The following is a 17,428-nucleotide window of genomic DNA, read 5'->3' as shown; positions in this document are numbered from 1 at the left end:
AAAGTTTCCCATCCAATGATTTACTAAACATGATGGACCTATGCTAAGTGGAAATAAAGCCAATTCTGTTCCTGCCCATGGGGGAAGAAACGTCTTAAGAAACCAAACTCTGCATTTCTTCATGCACGAAGTGCTTGTTGCTACCCTACTGTGAGTGAAGCCAGGATCGATTAAATTTGGTTCCATCCACCCACGCAACATCTACCCCAGGCTCCTGAGATAGTCTCCCAGCCCCGGCCCCTGCCCACACAGCCCCGTCACCTGGCCGGCTCTCCCCACCCCTCCTTCCAAACTCAGCTTAAAGGTCACTTTCTTTGAGAAGCTTTCCCTGGCCCCCAAATCAGGGTGAGGATCCGTTTCTAACCACTCCCGTAACAGCCTCTCTATTCCTCTGCTGCTCAATCTGAGCATTTACCACACTGGATTGTAACCACTAGGCTACTTGTCTGTCTCCCTCGCTGGCATCCTGGGAGGCCAGGGGCTGTATTTGTCTTATTCACCACCGAGCCCCACTGGCACATGGTAGCAGCTTAATGAATGTTGGTTTAATAGTGACTCCTAGGCCTTGCGCTGTGCACTGTGGACAAGGAGATGAATCAGACACAGTCCCTGCCCTTAAGGGCTGCAAAGTTCAGGGGAAGTGAGGGGAGGCAGACCCAGGAAGAGATATCCCGCAGTGCCCCGTGGTTGATGGGCATCACAGAGATCTAAAGGAAGCTGTGAGAGCCGAGAGCAAGGGGCAACTCACCCCACCTGCTTAGGGAAGGCTTCGCAGAGGAGGTAGTATTTGACCTGGGCCATAAAGGTGAGCCCAGCTTCAAACAGGTGTGAAAGGGCCTTCTAGGCAGACGGAAACAGCACACACTTGTATCTAGGGAATGGAGAAGGGTACAACGCAGCAGGATTACCTGGCTAATAGGATCCAGCTCCCATAACCACCCCCATTCCCAGGTCTGGCTCTCAGAGCAGGCAGATAATTTGGAGCCCCTTCAAATCAATATTCTCGAAATATTTGTCCAGTATTTGTTCGGTGGAAGGCAGGGAGAAACAGATTTAAATCATTCCCTCCCAGTCCCAGCCTCTCCCAGGTATAGTTTATACATATCAGCTGCCTGGGGTCATCGATGCAGGCCACACCATAGATGAGTCTGCATCAGCCAGGAGGCTTTTATTTGTTTGTTTGTTTGAGAGAGAGCACAGGAGCGAGGTGGGGAGGGGCAGAGGGAGAGGGAGAGAGACGATTTTAAGCAGGCTCCACACCCAGCACAGAGCCTGTCATGGGGCTCCATCTCACGACCCCTGAGACCATGACCTGAGCCGAAATCAAGAGTCCGAGGCTCAACCCACTGAGCCACTGAGGCGCCCCAGGAGTGTTTTTTATTTTCACGGAAGATCATTTTGTCCTTACGTAGATTGCATGTTTATGTTTTATCAATTCTGTCCCCGTGATAGTTTAGCTCTCCGCTCCCCCGTGGGTAGGTGCCCCCACACCATAACCTAGCTCTCCCCCTACCACCTCCTTCAGGCTTTCTGTGGTTTGAGTGCAAGGAGGTGTGGATCGAGGGCCTGCGCAGTTACGTCCTGGACTGGTGGAACTTCCTGGACATGGTCATCCTGTCCCTGTACCTGGCGGCCTTCGCACTGTGCCTCCTTCTGGCCGGGCTTGCCCACGCGCACTGCCAGGATGCCCCGGATGGCGCTGCCTGCCACTATTTCACCGCGGCTGGTGAGTGCCCCCCGACTCAGCTTGAATCCCCCTATCCCTTCTGTCCCCTGGCTCTCAGCCTCAGCCCCCATTCCACCCCACACAGAGCGAAGTGAGTGGCACACCGAGGACCCCCAGTTCTTGGCAGAGGTGCTTTTTGCTGTCACCAGCATGCTCAGCTTCACCCGTCTGGCCTACATTCTGCTGGCCCATGAGTCACTGGGCACTCTGCAGATTTCCATTGGCAAGATGATTGACGACATGATCCGGTGCACACTATCCCTGCTCAGAGCATCCTCCCCTGTCATAGACTCCACTGGATCTCCTTGTAAAATTCCCTAGCCCTCTGCCACCCAGCTCCCCCTCCCCCACCCCACCCCTGTTGTAGCCTAACCCATGCTCACCTCTGGCTCTAACTCTGCTGATGGTAAATCCTGTGCAATCGGACTCAAGGTTCACTCATCCTTGAACCACATCTCAGCATTTCAGTCCCTGCCTGGGAGACTGGCCCATCCCCAGATTTGATTGCTTCAACTCAATACCCTTCATTCTCAAGGAAGAGCTCCTGCTTTGGCACCATTTTATTTTATTTATTTTTTTAAGATTTATTCATTTATTTTAGAGAGAGCGTGTGCATATGAGTGGGGGTGGGGGGGGGGAAGTAGGCAGAGGGAGAGGGAGAGAGGGAGAGAATCCTTAGGCAGACTCCCTGCTGAGCACAGAACCCGAGGAGCTCAATCCCAGGACCCTGAGATCATGACCTGAGCCGAAATCAGGAGCCAGATACTCAACCAACTGAGCCACCTAGGTGCCCCTGGCACCATTTTAAATGACTTCTCCTTTCCCATCCCTACTTTCTCTATTCTTTTTTTTTTTTTTTAAGATTTTATTTATTTATTTGACAGAGAGAAACACAGCGAGAGAGGGAACACAAGCAGGGGGAGTGGGAGAGGGAGAAGCAGGCTTCCCGGTGAGCAGGGAGCCCGATGCGGGGCTCGATCCCAGGACCCCGGGATCATGACCCGAGCCGAAGGCAGACGCTTACCGACTGAGCCACCCAGGCGCCCCGACTTTCTCTATTCTTAATAGTCCAAACGGAATACTTGTCAAGAGATACTGAGCTTGGGAGGGCATCGCCCGATCCCTCTTCCCAGAACCTGACTTCTCCCAAGGTGAAGACTTTCTCTGACCCCTCCTCTTCCCCTCCCCTGCCAGGTTCATGTTCATCCTCATGATCATCCTGACCGCCTTCCTTTGTGGTCTCAACAGCATCTATGTGCCCTACCAGGAGACAGAGCGGCTGGGCAAGTATGCTGGGGCAGAAGCAAGATGGGCAGGTGGGAGTCTGGGACGGAGAAGCCTGGAGCTTAGTGATCACCTCTGCCTTCCCCTCCTTCCTCATCTATTCACTCATAATTAATCTCTTGTTTGGGCAATAATTAATTCACTCTCTCACTGATTCACACTTATTCATTTGTTTGTTAACTCATTCATTTACTCACTTTCTTCCCAAACTTATTATTTTGAAAACTGTCAATCCTATGGAACAGTTAAAAGCACAGTGGACACCCATAATCCCTTTACCTAGCTCCATCAATTGATGATATTTTGTCACATTTTGCTCCATCTATTGTTCTCCTTACTCTTTTTTGTTCCCTCGAAACATTTAAAAGTAAGTTGCAAACATCATGACATTTCATCCCTAAATATTTCAGGAGATTTCCTAAGAGCATAACCAAAAAACCATTATCACACTCAAAAAATTAATTTATTTAAAAAAAAAACTCTAAAAAAAAAATTAATTTATTTTGGGGCGCCTGGGTGGTTCAGTTGGTTAAGTTTCAGTCGGTTAAGTGTCTGCCTTCACCTCAGGTCATGATCTCAGGGTCCTGGGATCAAGCCCCATGTCAGGCTCCCTGATCAGCTGGGGGCCTGCTTCTCCCTCTCCCCCTGCCCCTCCCCCGCTCATGTGCTCGCACGTGCTTTCTCTCTCTCTCTCTCAAATAAATAAAATCTTAAATTTTTTAATTTATTTTTCTTTCTTTCTTTCTTTCTTTTTCAAGTAGGCTCTACATCCCACGTGATTCTTTCTCCCAGGGTCATGAGTTCAAACCCCACATTGGGCATAGAGCTTACTTTCAAAAAAATTTAAAAATAAACAAATAATTTGATATTGATCCCAAATTATTATTTACTGTACAGTTCTTACTCAAATTTTCCCAGTGCACCCCCATATCCCCCTGCCAGGAAAAAGTCTTTCTAGCTTTTTAAAAATCTGAAATCCGATCTGGAGTCATGTGTTACATTTTGTTGTCATTACCTCTTTAGTCTCCTTTAATCTGCAACATACCCTCTACCTTTTCTTTGTCTTTCATGACAAATGAACTTTTTTTAAGAACAGATCAAGGTATATTGTAGCGAGTGTTCCATAGTTGGGATTTATCAGACTAGTTCCTGTGGTAAGATTCAAGTTAAGCAATTTTGACAGAATACAACCTAGTTGATGATGTGGGTTTTCCACTGCATCACATCAGGAGACAGAAGATGTCAGTGTAGCCCATTTTTAGGCCTACTGGCCTAGCAAACCTCTTCACTGCAAAGTTACTAAGGATGCTCTTTTAGCAACAGAAAGATATGTGGAGACCGTGTGACTAACCTGTTCCCTCGCAACTTTGACTCTGTGGCTTTAGCATCCCTAGATGAATCTTGGTGATCTTCTAATGCTGTTCTTTCTACATTTATTTGTGGCGTCCTTCTATAAAGAAGTGCTCTCTTCTTTTCTGAAAGTCACTAAGGACACAAAGACTTTTTTTTAAGAATCCATTACAGTTCATTATTCTTTTTGATGCTCAGTTCTTCCCAAATATGGCCAATTATTCTTGTATTTGTTTATTCACTCACTCATTGTCCATTCGTTCATTTGCCCACATTTTATGCCCATTCACCTTGTCATTCAGTTGTGGTGGGCTTTTTGTTATTGTTATTGAGTTCACACCCAATTACTGACACCTTCTTCATAGTAAGTCCTGTCCCCAGCACTGGAAGCAGAGACAGAGGGAGTGAACCAGACCCAGTCTCATGACGAAGATAACCAGTGTGCACAAATAAGCTCAATCTGGGGCACTAAGTGCTGTGAGGAAGGAGGGCTTATGTTGAGGATCCCCAGAGGGGAAAGCCCCTTCCTCTGCCTTGGGTAATCAGGAAAGATTTCATAGAAAAGGGAGTATCCTGACTCCACCTCTAAGGATTATGGGCTTCAGAGAAGGTGCAGGGCATCCTGGGCAGAAAGGGAAAAGCTGGGGCATCTGGTTGAAGAATTGCAAGATGTCTTCCACGGTTGGCATGTGGAGGCAATCCTGAGAGAGAGGAAGCTGGAGAGGGTAGAGCCCCAGGTCACGGAGCTCATGAATGTCCTCCTGAGAAGCTTGGGCTTTCTCAGGCCAGCCAGGTTGCTCCCGGTGGCCTTTCAAGCAATGATTCCATTATAAATTCTTCATGAGTGCAATTATGGGATGGTTTTATTGATGATGCCGAAGGAGCCACGCTAGGGCCTGTGGATATTGGTCAAGGCTTTGTCATTGGTTCCAGTGTAAATGGAGGCTTTATTCAGACCAGTTCTCTTACTAAGAACCTTTGTTCACATCCCATGTTCAGGATGCTAGCTTAAAGGAACTGAGCTTGCACAGTTTCAACCATGAATCTTAACACCAGGGGCAGCAACCATTCATGCCAGTCTGCTTCGTGGGTCCTGGTGCCACCGGTCACTGCACGGTGGCACAGACAACATGAGCCCTCCCATGCTGTTTATTCATGGGTGACACCTAATTCAGTCAAAGACATTTCTGCTAACCGTCTCAGGGAGGCTGCATGGTAGGCATCTGGACTGAGAGCAATTAGGAGCGTTTAAAGTTTGACAAGCAGAAGTACAATACCTCCGATCAGCTATTAGAAAGAACACCTTGGATGCCACGTGGAGGATGGAATAACAAGAGACTGAAGCCGAGACCAGCCGCAGGGGCGGTTGCAGGAATCAAGGCCTGAACTGGCGCTGAGATGGATGGAGTAAGACAGATTCACAAATTAATGCAAGAGGAGGGAGAATGTAGTCGGGTCTGTGAGGGACTAACAGATATGCACATTCCACTGGGGGTAGAGAAGGGAGTTCAGAGGGGCTTCCTGGAAGAGGCGGCACTGGAGTTGCCGCTGCTGTGGTCCAAATCACCATCCCATCTCACCCAGACCATGACAAGTTTCTTTTCTTTGTTTCTTTGTTTCTTTTCTTTCTTCTCTTTTTCTTCCTTCCTTCCTTTCTTTCTTTTTTTCTTTCTCTTTCTTTCTTTCTTTCTTTCTTTCTTTCTTTCTTTCTTTCTTTCTTTCTTTCTTTCTTTCTTTCTTCTTTTTTACAGAGAAAGAGACAGCATGCACAAGCTGGGGGAGGGTGCAGAGAAAGAGGGAGAGAGAGAATCCCAAGCAGGCTCCATGCTCAGCACAGAGCCCCACACAGGGCTTGATCCCACAACTCCGAGATCATGACCTGAGCTGAAATCAAGAGTCAGATGCCCAACTGCCTGAGCCACCCAGGCACCCCAACCACGACAAGTTTCTTAACTGGTCTTCATGCCCCCACTTCCTCAAGGCTACATCCTTAGCACCTTTGGCCCTACTATATGCTCAGTAAATATTGGTTTACTGAAAAAATGAGTGTGAGCTCAGAAATAACAAGAGTCAGTATGGGCCAGGATGGTCCAAAGGGCTTCATGGAATCAGAACGCCCTTGGCTGAGTCCTGGAGGGTGAGGAGGAGTGTGTCTGGGTGGCACTCAGGCTCTCCTCCCACCCCTCACATCCTATCCTTTGCTCGGCCCTGCATGCCAGTTTCAACGAGACATTCCAATTTCTGTTCTAGACCATGTTTGGTATGGAGGAGCACAGCGTCGTAGACATGCCTCAGTTTCTGGTGCCTGAATTCGTGGGCCGGGCCCTCTACGGCATCTTTACCATCGTCATGGTCATTGTGCTGCTCAACATGCTCATTGCCATGATTACCAACTCCTTCCAGAAGATTGAGGTGAGCCGGGGCCAGCTGAGGCCAGGGAGAAGAAGGGACCCAGGGATGGAGAGGAAAAGAATGCAAGAAGTCGAAACACTTGGGTTCCCACTCGGCCTCTGCTCTTGTTTTGTGGTTTGGGGCAAGGGTTCCTTTCCAGGCCTCATTTTCTTCATCTTCAAAATGAGGTCTTAGTAATGGCTACTCGTTTCTCCAGACCCAAGTCTGGTGCTCTTTCTCCTTCTTGGTTGGGAGGAAGGGTGCATTGTGGAAAAGTAGATGGGAACACGAGAAGGGACAGGGAAGATGGAGGGGCTAGGGTTTGTGGCTGGAGAAGAGCCTGGGCAGGAATTGGATGTCAGAGGATGAAAGACAATGGGGAGGAAGAGAGGGAACGGGGAGCCAGGCAGGAGAATGTGGTGATAGATGGGAATGGGGAGAAGACAGCGGTGGGCACACTGCAGAAGAAGAGGCGTGGAGACCAGGGGAGCTGGGGGCAGACGGGGCGGGCAGGAGGGCTGGGTACCAAAGTGGCCCTTGCAGAGCCCCTGCCTCCTGGCCGCAGGATGACACGGATGTGGAGGTCCACTCGCTCCACGCTCACCTGTCCTACTTCCGGGAGCGCCTGACGCTGCCTGTGCCCTTCAACATCCTGCCCTCCCCCAAGGCCCTCTGCTACCTGCTCAGGTGATACCCTCAGAGCTCTCACTCCCTGCCTCCCAAGCACCCAGCCGCCCCCGCCCAGCTCCCTAGACCCCTCCCCTGCCTAACCGCTTTCCAGCCCCTCCGAATCCCTCAGGAGAATTTTCCGCTTCATCTGCTGTTGCTGTTCCTGCTGCCAAACCAAGAAGCCAGACTATCGGCCAGTCCCTACCTACGTGAGTATGTCCTCTGCTTGTCGTTGGGCTTTGTCACGCCGGGCCTCCAACTGTATTGTCTACACCGCCTGTTTGTCTGCACACCCTTTGTCTTTCTGGTATGTTCCCCACAAAGCCATTTCCCACATCCTCCTCTCGCACCTGGCTGCCCTTCCCTGTTCCTGGCTCTGGATGTTTCCTAGATTTCCAACTGTGGGTCACCCGGCTTAAACAGAAATCCATACCGCCCTGCTCCCAAGCCATGGGCACCCTATTTGGCTCAGACCTGTCCTGCAGCCTTACGTAGCTGCTCCAGCCCCCGCTGAGCCATAGAAGCATCAGGAAACCCCTACTCCCCCAAGCAATCCTTTTCAGTATTATTTTTTAAAGCTTTTTTAAAGATTTTTATTTATTTATTTGAGAGAAAGACAGAGAGAGCAGAGTGGGGAGGAGAGGGAGAAGCTGGTTTCCCGCTGAGCAGGGAGCCCGATGTGGGGCTCGATCCCAGGACCCCAGGATCATGACCTGAGCCGAAGGCAGACGCTTAACTGACTGAGCCACCCAGGTGCCCCTCAGTATTATATTTTTATCACTATTATTACACAAATTTTTTATACAATAAAAAAGAAAAATAAAATAAATTTTATAAATTTTTTTATAAAAAAAAAAAAAAAGCTCCAGACTTCAGACAAACTTCTTTGCCCTAAACTGAGCCAAGAAAGAGTTGAACATTTAAAAAAAAAAAAAAAAATTAAGAAACCAAGGGAAAAGGCGCCTGGGTGGCTCAGTTGGTTAAGCGACTGCCTTCGGCTCAGGTCATGATCCTGGGGTCCCGGGATCGAGTCCCACATCGGGCTCCCTGCTCGGCGGGGAGTCTGCTTCTCCCTCTGACCCTCATGATCTCTCTATCTCATTCTCTCTCTCAAATAAATAAATAAAATCTTAAAAAAAAAAAAAAAAAAAGAAACCAAGGGAAAATGCCCCACAAACTGGGAGATTAACCAGCTGATAGAGGCCTGAGAGAGGAGGCCGAGCCTCTAAAGGGCTGGCTCCCTTATCTCTCGCTATCTGTTCCCTGACCCAGGCTTGGAGTGGGAGCCCCAGCCTATTTCAGACCAGCGTTAAGGCCAGGTCCATAGGGGGTCCTATCTGTTCCCTTTAAAACATGTTACCTGAGGATCTCTCTAAGCCAGGGACTCCAGGCCAGCTCTTTGGGGGCCATAGGCCAACTCTGGAGCTCTGAGGTCCCTGGATCCCCTGATTGGTCCATAGTTTGTTCAACAAACACTTACCAACACTTCTACTGGAAATAAAGATCTGCAGAACGGTGGTCCCTCTGGGTGCTGCCAGTCTAGCGTAGCAGAAGGAAACGGACGGTAATTGCCCGGGACAAGCCCACAGTAGAGAGAAGCACAGCGCGCTCCTGGAGCACAGAGGACAGGCCCCGGATCCAGACTCAGGAACCAGGGAGCTTCCCAGAGCCCTTGAGAGCAGAACAGAACCCTGAAGGGTAAACAGGAGGTTGGTGGGCAGATAGTGGAGAGGGGAGTTCTCGGCACAGGAAACTGCATGGGCTCAGCATGGGGAAAACAGGACGCTTACCAGACACTAAAACGCCCGGGATTCCCCCCACTCCCTGGCTCTGGGCGATCCCATGTGGACACCTCCTTCACCCTAATGGACCTCTGCCTCCAAATTCTGGAATTACCACCCTTTTCCCCCAGTCACTTCCTGTTCCTGTCCAGGCTGCCGGATGCCTATGTGCAGACCATCTGTCAGGGCTGCTCTACCCTAGGATGAGACTCCGCTTCTTCAACTGAGGTTGTGCCCAATTCTCGGGGCCTGTGCCCAGTCCTGGATGGGCAGAGCCACTGTGTCCAGCCGGATCCCCCCACACTAGCTGGCTGGGATCTTGCCCACTGGAGTCCCACCCTTCTCCCAGCTGCCCCCACCTCGCTAGTGTCTTCTGATCCAATTAGATGTCCCTTCCCCCCTGTCCTGCATCCTCAGGAAACGGCCTCCCTAAGTTCTTATTCCTTATTTTATACAAGGAAAATGCTTTATATACTCTGTAGCTGTAAAAGGCCTATCATTCTCTCTCATACTTCTGCCTGCCCCAGCTTGGTCAATCCCATCTTTCCCCTGAGAATATTTAATAAAATGCTTTGGTTTTTTTTTTATGAGTAAATATGCTAACTATAAAATATTTAGAGAGAAGATAAAAGTAATTCTTTCCTAAGCATTTAGAGAGCCCCTACTCTCTGCCAGGGAAGTATTGACCTGAGACGTAGGCATTACTACCGCTTCTGTCTTCAATTTGGAGACTCTCAGGCCTGAAGAAATTGAATAACTCGCCTGAGGCGCAGAGCTGCTAAGTGACTGAGCTGGGATTTGGGCCAAAGCTTCTCAGTCTAGCCCTTTGCCTGCTACACCTCTGTTCTCTCTCCACTGTCTGCCCCATCCGTATGTCCTGCTTGCCCTCTTGGTACTGTTGCGGGGCCTATACCTGGACCCCAAATCAATCATTCCAATTCACATGATGATTTCCATGCAGATGCCTCCCCACATCCCCTACTTTCCCCCTCTGCAGCGTTTGAAGGGCAGGCTTAACCTGGACTAACTCAAGAAAACCAAGGTAGGGTTGGTGGCAGGAGAGAGAACTCAACTGTGCCTGACTCAACATTTTTGTCTCTGCCCCCCACCTCCCTCTGCACCACCCTCCACCCCTCGCCCGCCCACCCCAGCTCTCTTCCACTCAGCCTTTGCTCAGCTTCGGCCTCCTTCTGCCTTCCAGGACTGCACCAGGGTCTAGCTATGTGGCCTCCAGGACAGAAACGTCTGCAGACTTGGCCTCCATCCTTTATCATCTGGGGGAGGACACAATGATTACAGGATGGCCGGGGTGGGTAGAGTCTCTCTCACCCTCTGGTCTTCCCATCCCAGGCCAATCCCGGGGCAGGGGCAGGGCCTGGGGAAGGAGAGAACGGATCCTACCGCCTCTGAGTCATCAAGGCCCTGGTACAGCGCTACATAGAGACAGCCCAGCGGGAGTTTGAGGAGACCAGGCAGAAAGGTTAGTGGCTCACCCCCAAGCCTTCCCCGTTGCATTGTGGGAATAAATACCACACACCAGGCTTGCACCCTGCAGTGTGGCCTTCCTCCTCAATGACTCTGAGCCATTCAGATATTTATTGCACTCATTTCATTCAATCCTTCATCCCTGTGTTCGTTGACTCATTCACTCTCTTACCCATTGGCTCACTCACTTAACTCATTTTTCGTTCATTCACTCAGTCTCTAATTCACTCATTCAATCAACATTCATCACCACGTCCCCTTTGTTCCAGCCTTATCTTTGAGGGAGGGGGAATGTGTAGAGCAGAGACACGGGGCGGGGAGGGGGAAACTTTCTGTCTGGTGAGACAGAGAAACCATCTTTGTAGGCAGATAGGGCTTAGTTAGGAGAGAACCAAATTGCAATGGGAGCCCAAGGGAGATAGAGAACCTATTATTTTGAGAGGCTGGTGGAAAGGTAGGATAGAGGACCAGAAATTGGAGAAAGCAGAGGTGTAATTCCAGCTGGGCCCTGAGGATGGGTAGACGGGAACAGGGCTGACAAGGGCAGAGACCAAATCTCTACCCACTAAAAACTTGCCCATCCCTGTGACTCCTGAGCCCTTCTCTGGCCCACAAAACTTTCCTTCTTTGTATCTTCTAAACCCATGACCATCTGAGTCCCATTCAGATTCATCTGCCCCAGACTCTGCCTGCTCCTGACCCCCAGCCTGCGAACCAGTCTCTCACTGTCTCCAGTTCTACTCCCTCAGGACCCATAGGCATGATGTCCCCTGGGGTTCTGTTGTGAGGGGAGAAGTGGTTCAGGGCAGGCTCATCTTCTGAGAGATCTCCCCATCAACAACTTCCCCCAAACCCCAGACCTGGGCAACAGACTGACGGAGCTGACCAAGACTGTGTCTCGCCTACAAAGCGAGGTGGCTGGTGTGCAGAGGACTCTGGCAGAGGGAGGGACACCCCGAACACCCGAAGGTGCCCGCATCCTCAGTCGCTATATCACCCGAGTGCATAACAGCTTCCAGAATCTGGGCCCCCCATCCCTGAAACCCCAGAGCTGACAGTGCCAGGGATTGTGGGGACCCAGATACCTTCAGAAACTGGGCTTAAGGATGCTGGAGGGTCTAGGACTCCAGCTTCTGGAGAGTCTGGCCCTTCCTCCCCAGCTCACGTGTTAGTGCACAGGGAGCAAGAATCAGAGACAGCAGGGGACTTGCCCCAGGAGAAAGATTTGGGGATCAAGGGGGGGTCCTGATAAAGTGGGAGGGTCCCTTCTTCTGTTGCTAGGTAGAGCCACCTAGATGGGTGAGGGTAAGTGTCATTTAGAAGACTCTGCTGCTTTACTTGCCTCAATAAAGTTTCTGTTCTGGATGTCAGATGCCTCCAGAGTGTGTAAGAACCTCTGTCTCTTCAGGTTTCGAGATTTCCCTCCCCTCACCCTTGAAATGGACTCCTGTGGGAGCAGGACAGAGAGAAATGTCTTGCTGTGGGGTCCCAGGTGTCTGGGGCTTAGGCTCCTACTTTGAGTTCTTTCAAATCTTTCAAGGAAAGAGTTCTGGACTGGGAAGAAGGGAACCTGGTTTCAATACTAACACTTTGACCTTGAGCAAGTTGCTTCCTTCCTTGGCTTTGCATTCCTCATCTGACAAATGGGCCAGTGAATCCATCTGTCCCCCTTCCTTCCTTCTTTCCTTCCTTCCTTCCTTCCTTCAGGGAGGTTGTGAGGAATCTCTGGCTGTTAAAGCTCCTGGGTTTGCAAGTTCTGGTTTGTGACAGGGGTCTGCACAGGGGACCATGTCTAGGAGTGATCAAGAAGTCATCCTTTTAGTCCCTCAGTCTTTGAGTCTCACAAGGCCAGAGCAGGGTAGATGGTCTAGTCTCATGGAATAAACCAGTCAGGAAATGTGATGTCACCACACTGCAATACTGTTTAATTGAGTGGCCCTCATAGTACCACCCTTGCTTGTCCCGGGGAATCCCTACCACATAGCAGGGCTCCCTCCATCCTGCCAGGGCCTCAGATCCCCCCACATCCTGGTTGGGAGGGGAGATGGCTGGGTAGGTCCCCATCCCTGGGGAAATGGCTGCTAGGGCTGGGTCCGAAACCACGTTCCCGCTTCGAGGCCATTCGAAGCCCCCTTCTTCAATGGAAGATCATGAGTTCCTAGGACTCCTAGTGGCAGACAGTGGGCTTTCAGGGCCCAGCTCCTGAGAGCTGGAAGCCCCCAGGGGCAAAGAGCAGGGTCTTCCAGGAAAGCAGAGAGAAGTCCCCCTTGGGGGTAGAATCTGGCTGCCCTCCTGCTGGAGAGAGAAGAGAAGAAGGTGAGGGGTCAGCAGGGCTGGGGGGCATTGAAGCAGCTGAGGGAGGGGGCAGCGGGCTACTCACCTTGTACAGACACACAGCCGCGTCTCTTCTCCCCTGCAACAGACGGCACTGTGAGCCTTCCGCGTGGATAGGTCCTCACACCCCAAGCTTCCCTTCCCACCAGGCCCTGGCGTGGGCCATTCCCCTTCTCAATCCAACTTCCCTTCTAAACGCTGACTTCTGGCTTTCTTTCCTCTTCCTGCCCCTGGGAAATCTCCCCAGATTGCTGATCCATCACCGCTCCCGGCCTGGCCCCTGCTGCTCCTCCATCTGTCCCTGCCTCAGCACTTAGGAACACCATATACACGGCCTGTCAACCCCATTAAGCCCAGGGCCTCCTGAGATCTGAAGCAGCACCCCTGTCCCTTTCCTCTGCTTATCAACCTCAACCAGGTTCTTGTGGTCAATTAGACTGTACAGCGGATAGAACATTTTGAGAGCATTCACAGAATCACTTGAGAATGTTCATAGCTCCAGAAAACACTTCTAAGACCTTCTAGGAGCTGGCTGAACCTGTCACAGAGAACAGCAACTCCAGCTGACTTCTAGCCCTCAACTCCCCCATGAACCAAGCCGGTGTCCCAAAGGGGCGTCCTGGCTTATTTCCCCCACCCTGCCGGTCCTGCTTCCCTTATGCATGGCTCACCACCCAGATAGGCGCAGTTAAAGTGGCTGCAGGTCTGATTATAGCTCCAGAGAGTCACCAGGCTCTGGGCTCCATCCTGGGAGAACCTGGTGACCAAGAAGACTTCATGTGGGGGGATCAGCACCTCACGCTCCTCAGGAAAGACAGACAAGGCCTGGATAGGGGCCCCGAAGCAAGTCCTTAGAGAGAAGAAGGTGACATTCCCAAATCTGCGGGCCACTGCCTCATCCAGGGAGCTGGAAGCAAACTGGCCCAAGCGGACAGAGTCCCCCAGTCTCTTGGGTTCAAAGTGGAGGGTGCCCACGCCTCGGAACACCACCTCTCCAGGTCCCTTGCTGCAGCCCCCACTGCCCTGCAGCAGCTGCAGGGCCCGGGTGAGGTAGAAATGCAGGGCCTTGAAGGGGAAGTGCTTCATGTAGAACTCCTGGGAGCTGCCACCGGTCCGCACCGCCTGGTTCAGCTCCCAGTACAAAGTGTTAGATGAGTTGGTGTAGACCATGACGGCGATTCCGTGCTGCGCTTTGAAGCCAGGGGGCAGGGGGAGCCCTCGGCGCTTGTGCTCCCAGGCCTCCCGGGCTGCCTCCCAGGACTCTCGCAGCAGGGCGTGGCGGGCCATCTCCTCCTTCAGCAGAGGGACCGCCTTCTCTTCCATCTCCTCGGCACAGCCCACATAAGCATCGTCGAAGGTGTCTGGAGCCAGGCCCAGGGGCAGGATGGGAACAGCCTGAGCCTACAAATGTAGGAAAGAGAGGAGCCGCATAGGAAAGGGGAGACGTTCAGAGCACTGGACAGGGGCCCTGGTGGCAGATCAGTCCAGAAACATCAGTATCTCGTTTCTAGGAGCAAATATCTAGTGTATGCGACTTGGCAAGAGCTCAAGGGCTTAAATAGCACAGCACTGGAGTGAGACAGACGTGGGTTCAAATCGTGACTTCCCCGCCTACTAGCTGTGGGATCTTGGGCTAGTCTCTTAACTTTTCTGAGTTTCAGGTTCTCCACGTATAAACTGAGGATACTTCCAACCTCACAGGGATATTGTGAGGACAGCATATAGATCTTCACTTCCGTACAGTGTGAAGGGGTCATTTTGTCATTAGAGAAGTTCTGCACCTGGTAGGAAATGGCGCTAGATGACTTCCAAGCGCTGTTCTGGCTCTAAGACTCAGGATACAGGTGATATACAAATATACAGCCAATGTCTGATGACCTGACCCGGTCCCCATCCTTAGATTCTCTTCCCCCTTCATGCCAGCACACCAAGACACTGTAATCTCTGAGACTCCTGAGTCCTCTCCTGCTTTAGAAGCCCATATTCCAAAACATGCGGTGGGGGGGGGTGGAGGAGGTCAAGCCCTGGTCTGGGAGGGGTTGCAGGAGGGCAGCACACAGGTAGCCCAAGCCAGTTTGCCTGGGCTGAGCCTGCGGTGGCAGACAGGACGTGGGGAGGAACGATATGAAGGAAGATCCTAAGAGGACCAGTGTATGGAGGTGGAGGTTCTGGGAGAGATAGTAGGAACCTGGGGCTCCCTCTAGGGATGGAGGTTCCTGAGAAGAAGAGGATTAAGAGGACTGGGATCCTAGAGAAGAGTACATGGGGAAGATTTTTGAGGAGTCAGCCTCCCAGTCCACCTCTTCCGGGTCTGCCCCTGACCTGTTCCCCTTGTGGCAGTAGTAGGTTCTCCCAGTTACCTGCCAGAGGGCATGGAGGCCGAGGTAGCTGAGAGCCATCAGCAAAGCCGCTAGCATCCTTCCTGGGGGCGACTCAAGGGAGGGCGAGGTCCAGATGAAGAGGGCAGCACTGGCGATGGGCTGGGAGACAAAGACCAGGGTCCCTTCCTCTGGGGTGTGAAGGGTCTCGTCCAGGATCCGGCCCAAGCGGGTGTGGGCGGGGCCAAGGGCGGGCCTAAGGGAGTGGGCGGGGCCTTAGATTTCATTGTGTACCCCGCACAACCCCAGGGCTCCGCTCCCCAGATTCCCACTAGCCCCCATGCTCCGCGTCTTCTGCTCGGGGGCCTTCTTGCGATGGTAAAGGCGGAGCCGTCATTTGGCTCCGCCTGGAGAGGGGAGGGGGCGGAGAGCCAGGGACCCACCTGGAAGTTTCAGGGACGACGGCGGGAAGGAACACTGACCGCTCTGGCCGGCGGGGGGCTTAAGTCCCGGCGGGTGCTGCGCTGTCCCGGGAGTCTAGCCGATCAACAAAGTCCCGCGGCTAACTATAGCCCCCGCGGCGGTAACCCGACACCTCTCTTCTGCAACAACGGACACGGGGTGGGGAAGCGGGAGTGGCGCGGGAAGGGGCCGAGGGGCGTACCTCCCCTTCCTTAGGACTGCGAGTTCTTTCTCCAGAATTCGCTTTGGCTCCGAACGAGACCAGGGTTGGGGGGAGGGACTTGTGAGACTTGGCCTCTCCCTCCGGTGGGCCCCGACCTGGCGGACCCCCAACTCTCAGACCACTAGACCTGGGAGGCCCACGAGAGTCCCGCCCACCAAGAACTCTCTGCTGGTGCGCTCGCTGATTTGCATGCAATTTGCATATGGCCCACGCATTGGGGCACGCGTGATCCAGCATCTGAGTGCACCCACCCGCCCCCTTCCCTTCAGTAGGGTTGGACCAGCTCTCTGTCTCCCATCCTCAGGGGCAAGCCCGTCTCCCTCCACAGCCCCTCTCTCTCTGGACCTCTTAGACCCAGGTGACCCCATGTTTATAAACACTAGCTTTCCCCCTCCCCTGCTGTGGGCCTGTCTATAAATAACCTGGCTCTGAGTTTTGGATGCCCAATCAGAAGTAATGGGAGAAGGGACCAGTTGAGAAATCAGTAAGCAGCTCTGGGGACAGCTTTCTGGCAGCCTGAGCCCTGGGGGTTGGAGGGTTACTTCCAAAGTGGTCAGGGGAGTTGGGGGTCCCAAATGTCAGGATTTAAGAGATACTTCCTGCTGCTTGCTGGAGCTGAGGTGGGCATAGAAGGTTAGACTTACCTCAGGGCCTCCATCCTGGTTTGGCTCATTCATTTAGCCCCATCCTCACTGCCCCATTCCCGCAGGCTGCCAGCCAAAATAAAGAATTTCCTTCTTCTAGAATCCTGCTTTCTCCAAAAATCCTTCCTACAGACCAAAAAAGACAAACTGTGTGTCTGGGCTTGGAGAAATGTGGGGAGGGAGATGGGACAAGTGTCATCCCAAAAAATCAGGCAAACACAGCCTCTATACAAGTACTCTAGTCCCCTTCCAATGAGATGGACCATCCCGAAGCTCACCTAGATTAGAAAATCCATTTCTCTACTGTTTACCATTACTGTGAAAAACCACATCTTGCCTGTTTATCCTGACTGCCTCTCACCCTGGAGGACCCTGAGCACCTGCAGTTGTTGGAACAGAAGATAGGGTCTGGGAGAGCCAGGCCTGCTAAAACAAGTCCCCGGTACCAGATCCACTGGGATCAGGGCTTTGTCCTCTCCTCACATGGAAGTGCTTCTCCCATCCCCAAATGTGGAACTCCAAGAAAGGCCCCAAGAGATGGAGTCAAATTTCGTCACTGAGCCGGGGAGCCCTGAGTGAGGCAGAAAATCCTCCAAGATCACAGAGCAAATCAGGGCTGGCCAGACCCAGCCTCCTGAATCTGGGAAAATTTCTCCTTGCACGTTAGGTGAGTCTCCATGCTCACATAAAAGGAACACAAAGTAAAAAGATACTGAGGACAGGGGTGCTGTGCACAGGGCCAAACCCAGTGCGGAGACAGT

General features: G+C 52.0%; 2 protein-coding genes across 3 annotated transcripts in view; one reads left to right on the top strand and one right to left on the bottom strand.

Moving 5' to 3' along the window:
* XNDC1N (XRCC1 N-terminal domain containing 1, N-terminal like) overlaps nt 1–11,935 on the top strand; it is a 39,628-nt gene extending 27,693 nt beyond the window's left edge. The window contains 9 exon segments of the mRNA XM_081798767.1: nt 1,526–1,726; nt 1,812–1,974; nt 2,921–3,013; nt 6,580–6,772; nt 7,317–7,438; nt 7,551–7,629; nt 10,552–10,681; nt 11,545–11,721; nt 11,724–11,935. Of these exon segments, the coding sequence (XP_081654893.1) occupies nt 1,526–1,726; nt 1,812–1,974; nt 2,921–3,013; nt 6,580–6,772; nt 7,317–7,438; nt 7,551–7,629; nt 10,552–10,681; nt 11,545–11,721; nt 11,724–11,935 (1,370 nt within the window).
* A 655-nt stretch (nt 11,936–12,590) lies between these two features.
* Nucleotides 12,591–16,283, bottom strand: ART5 (ADP-ribosyltransferase 5). 2 transcript variants are annotated; one of them, XM_031022083.2, is made up of 5 exons: nt 15,782–16,283; nt 15,381–15,594; nt 13,692–14,421; nt 13,067–13,099; nt 12,591–12,978 (listed from the first exon to the last, which is right to left on the bottom strand). In XM_031022083.2, the coding sequence occupies exons 2-5, from the start codon at nt 15,435–15,437 to the stop codon at nt 12,875–12,877; spliced, it is 924 nt and encodes a 307-aa protein (XP_030877943.2). In that variant the 5' UTR covers nt 15,438–15,594; nt 15,782–16,283; the 3' UTR covers nt 12,591–12,874. The 2 variants fall into 2 exon arrangements, with proteins under 2 accessions (XP_030877943.2, XP_006750852.3); XM_006750789.3 differs by having other exon boundaries at nt 12,591–12,981; nt 15,782–16,279.
* Nucleotides 16,284–17,428: the final 1,145 nt, after the last annotated feature.

The sequence above is a fragment of the Leptonychotes weddellii genome, chromosome 11, assembly GCF_054177405.1.
Source record: "Leptonychotes weddellii isolate Sample4059 chromosome 11, ASM5417740v2, whole genome shotgun sequence".
Classification (NCBI taxonomy): Eukaryota; Metazoa; Chordata; class Mammalia; order Carnivora; family Phocidae; genus Leptonychotes; species Leptonychotes weddellii.
This window is presented reverse-complemented; position numbering and strand designations above follow the sequence as displayed.

Bases quoted from the DNA above. Each gene is read 5' to 3' on its own strand.
- ART5 (XM_006750789.3), bottom strand. From the start codon at position 15,437: ATGCTAGCGGCTTTGCTGATGGCTCTCAGCTACCTCGGCCTCCATGCC. The intron at 14,422-15,380 runs GTAACTGGGAGA...CTACATTTGTAG, and splicing joins GCCTCCATGCCCTCTGGCAG to GCTCAGGCTGTTCCCATCCT. The intron at 12,982-13,066 runs GTGAGTAGCCCG...TTCTCTCTCCAG, and splicing joins CGGCTGTGTGTCTGTACAAG to CAGGAGGGCAGCCAGATTCT.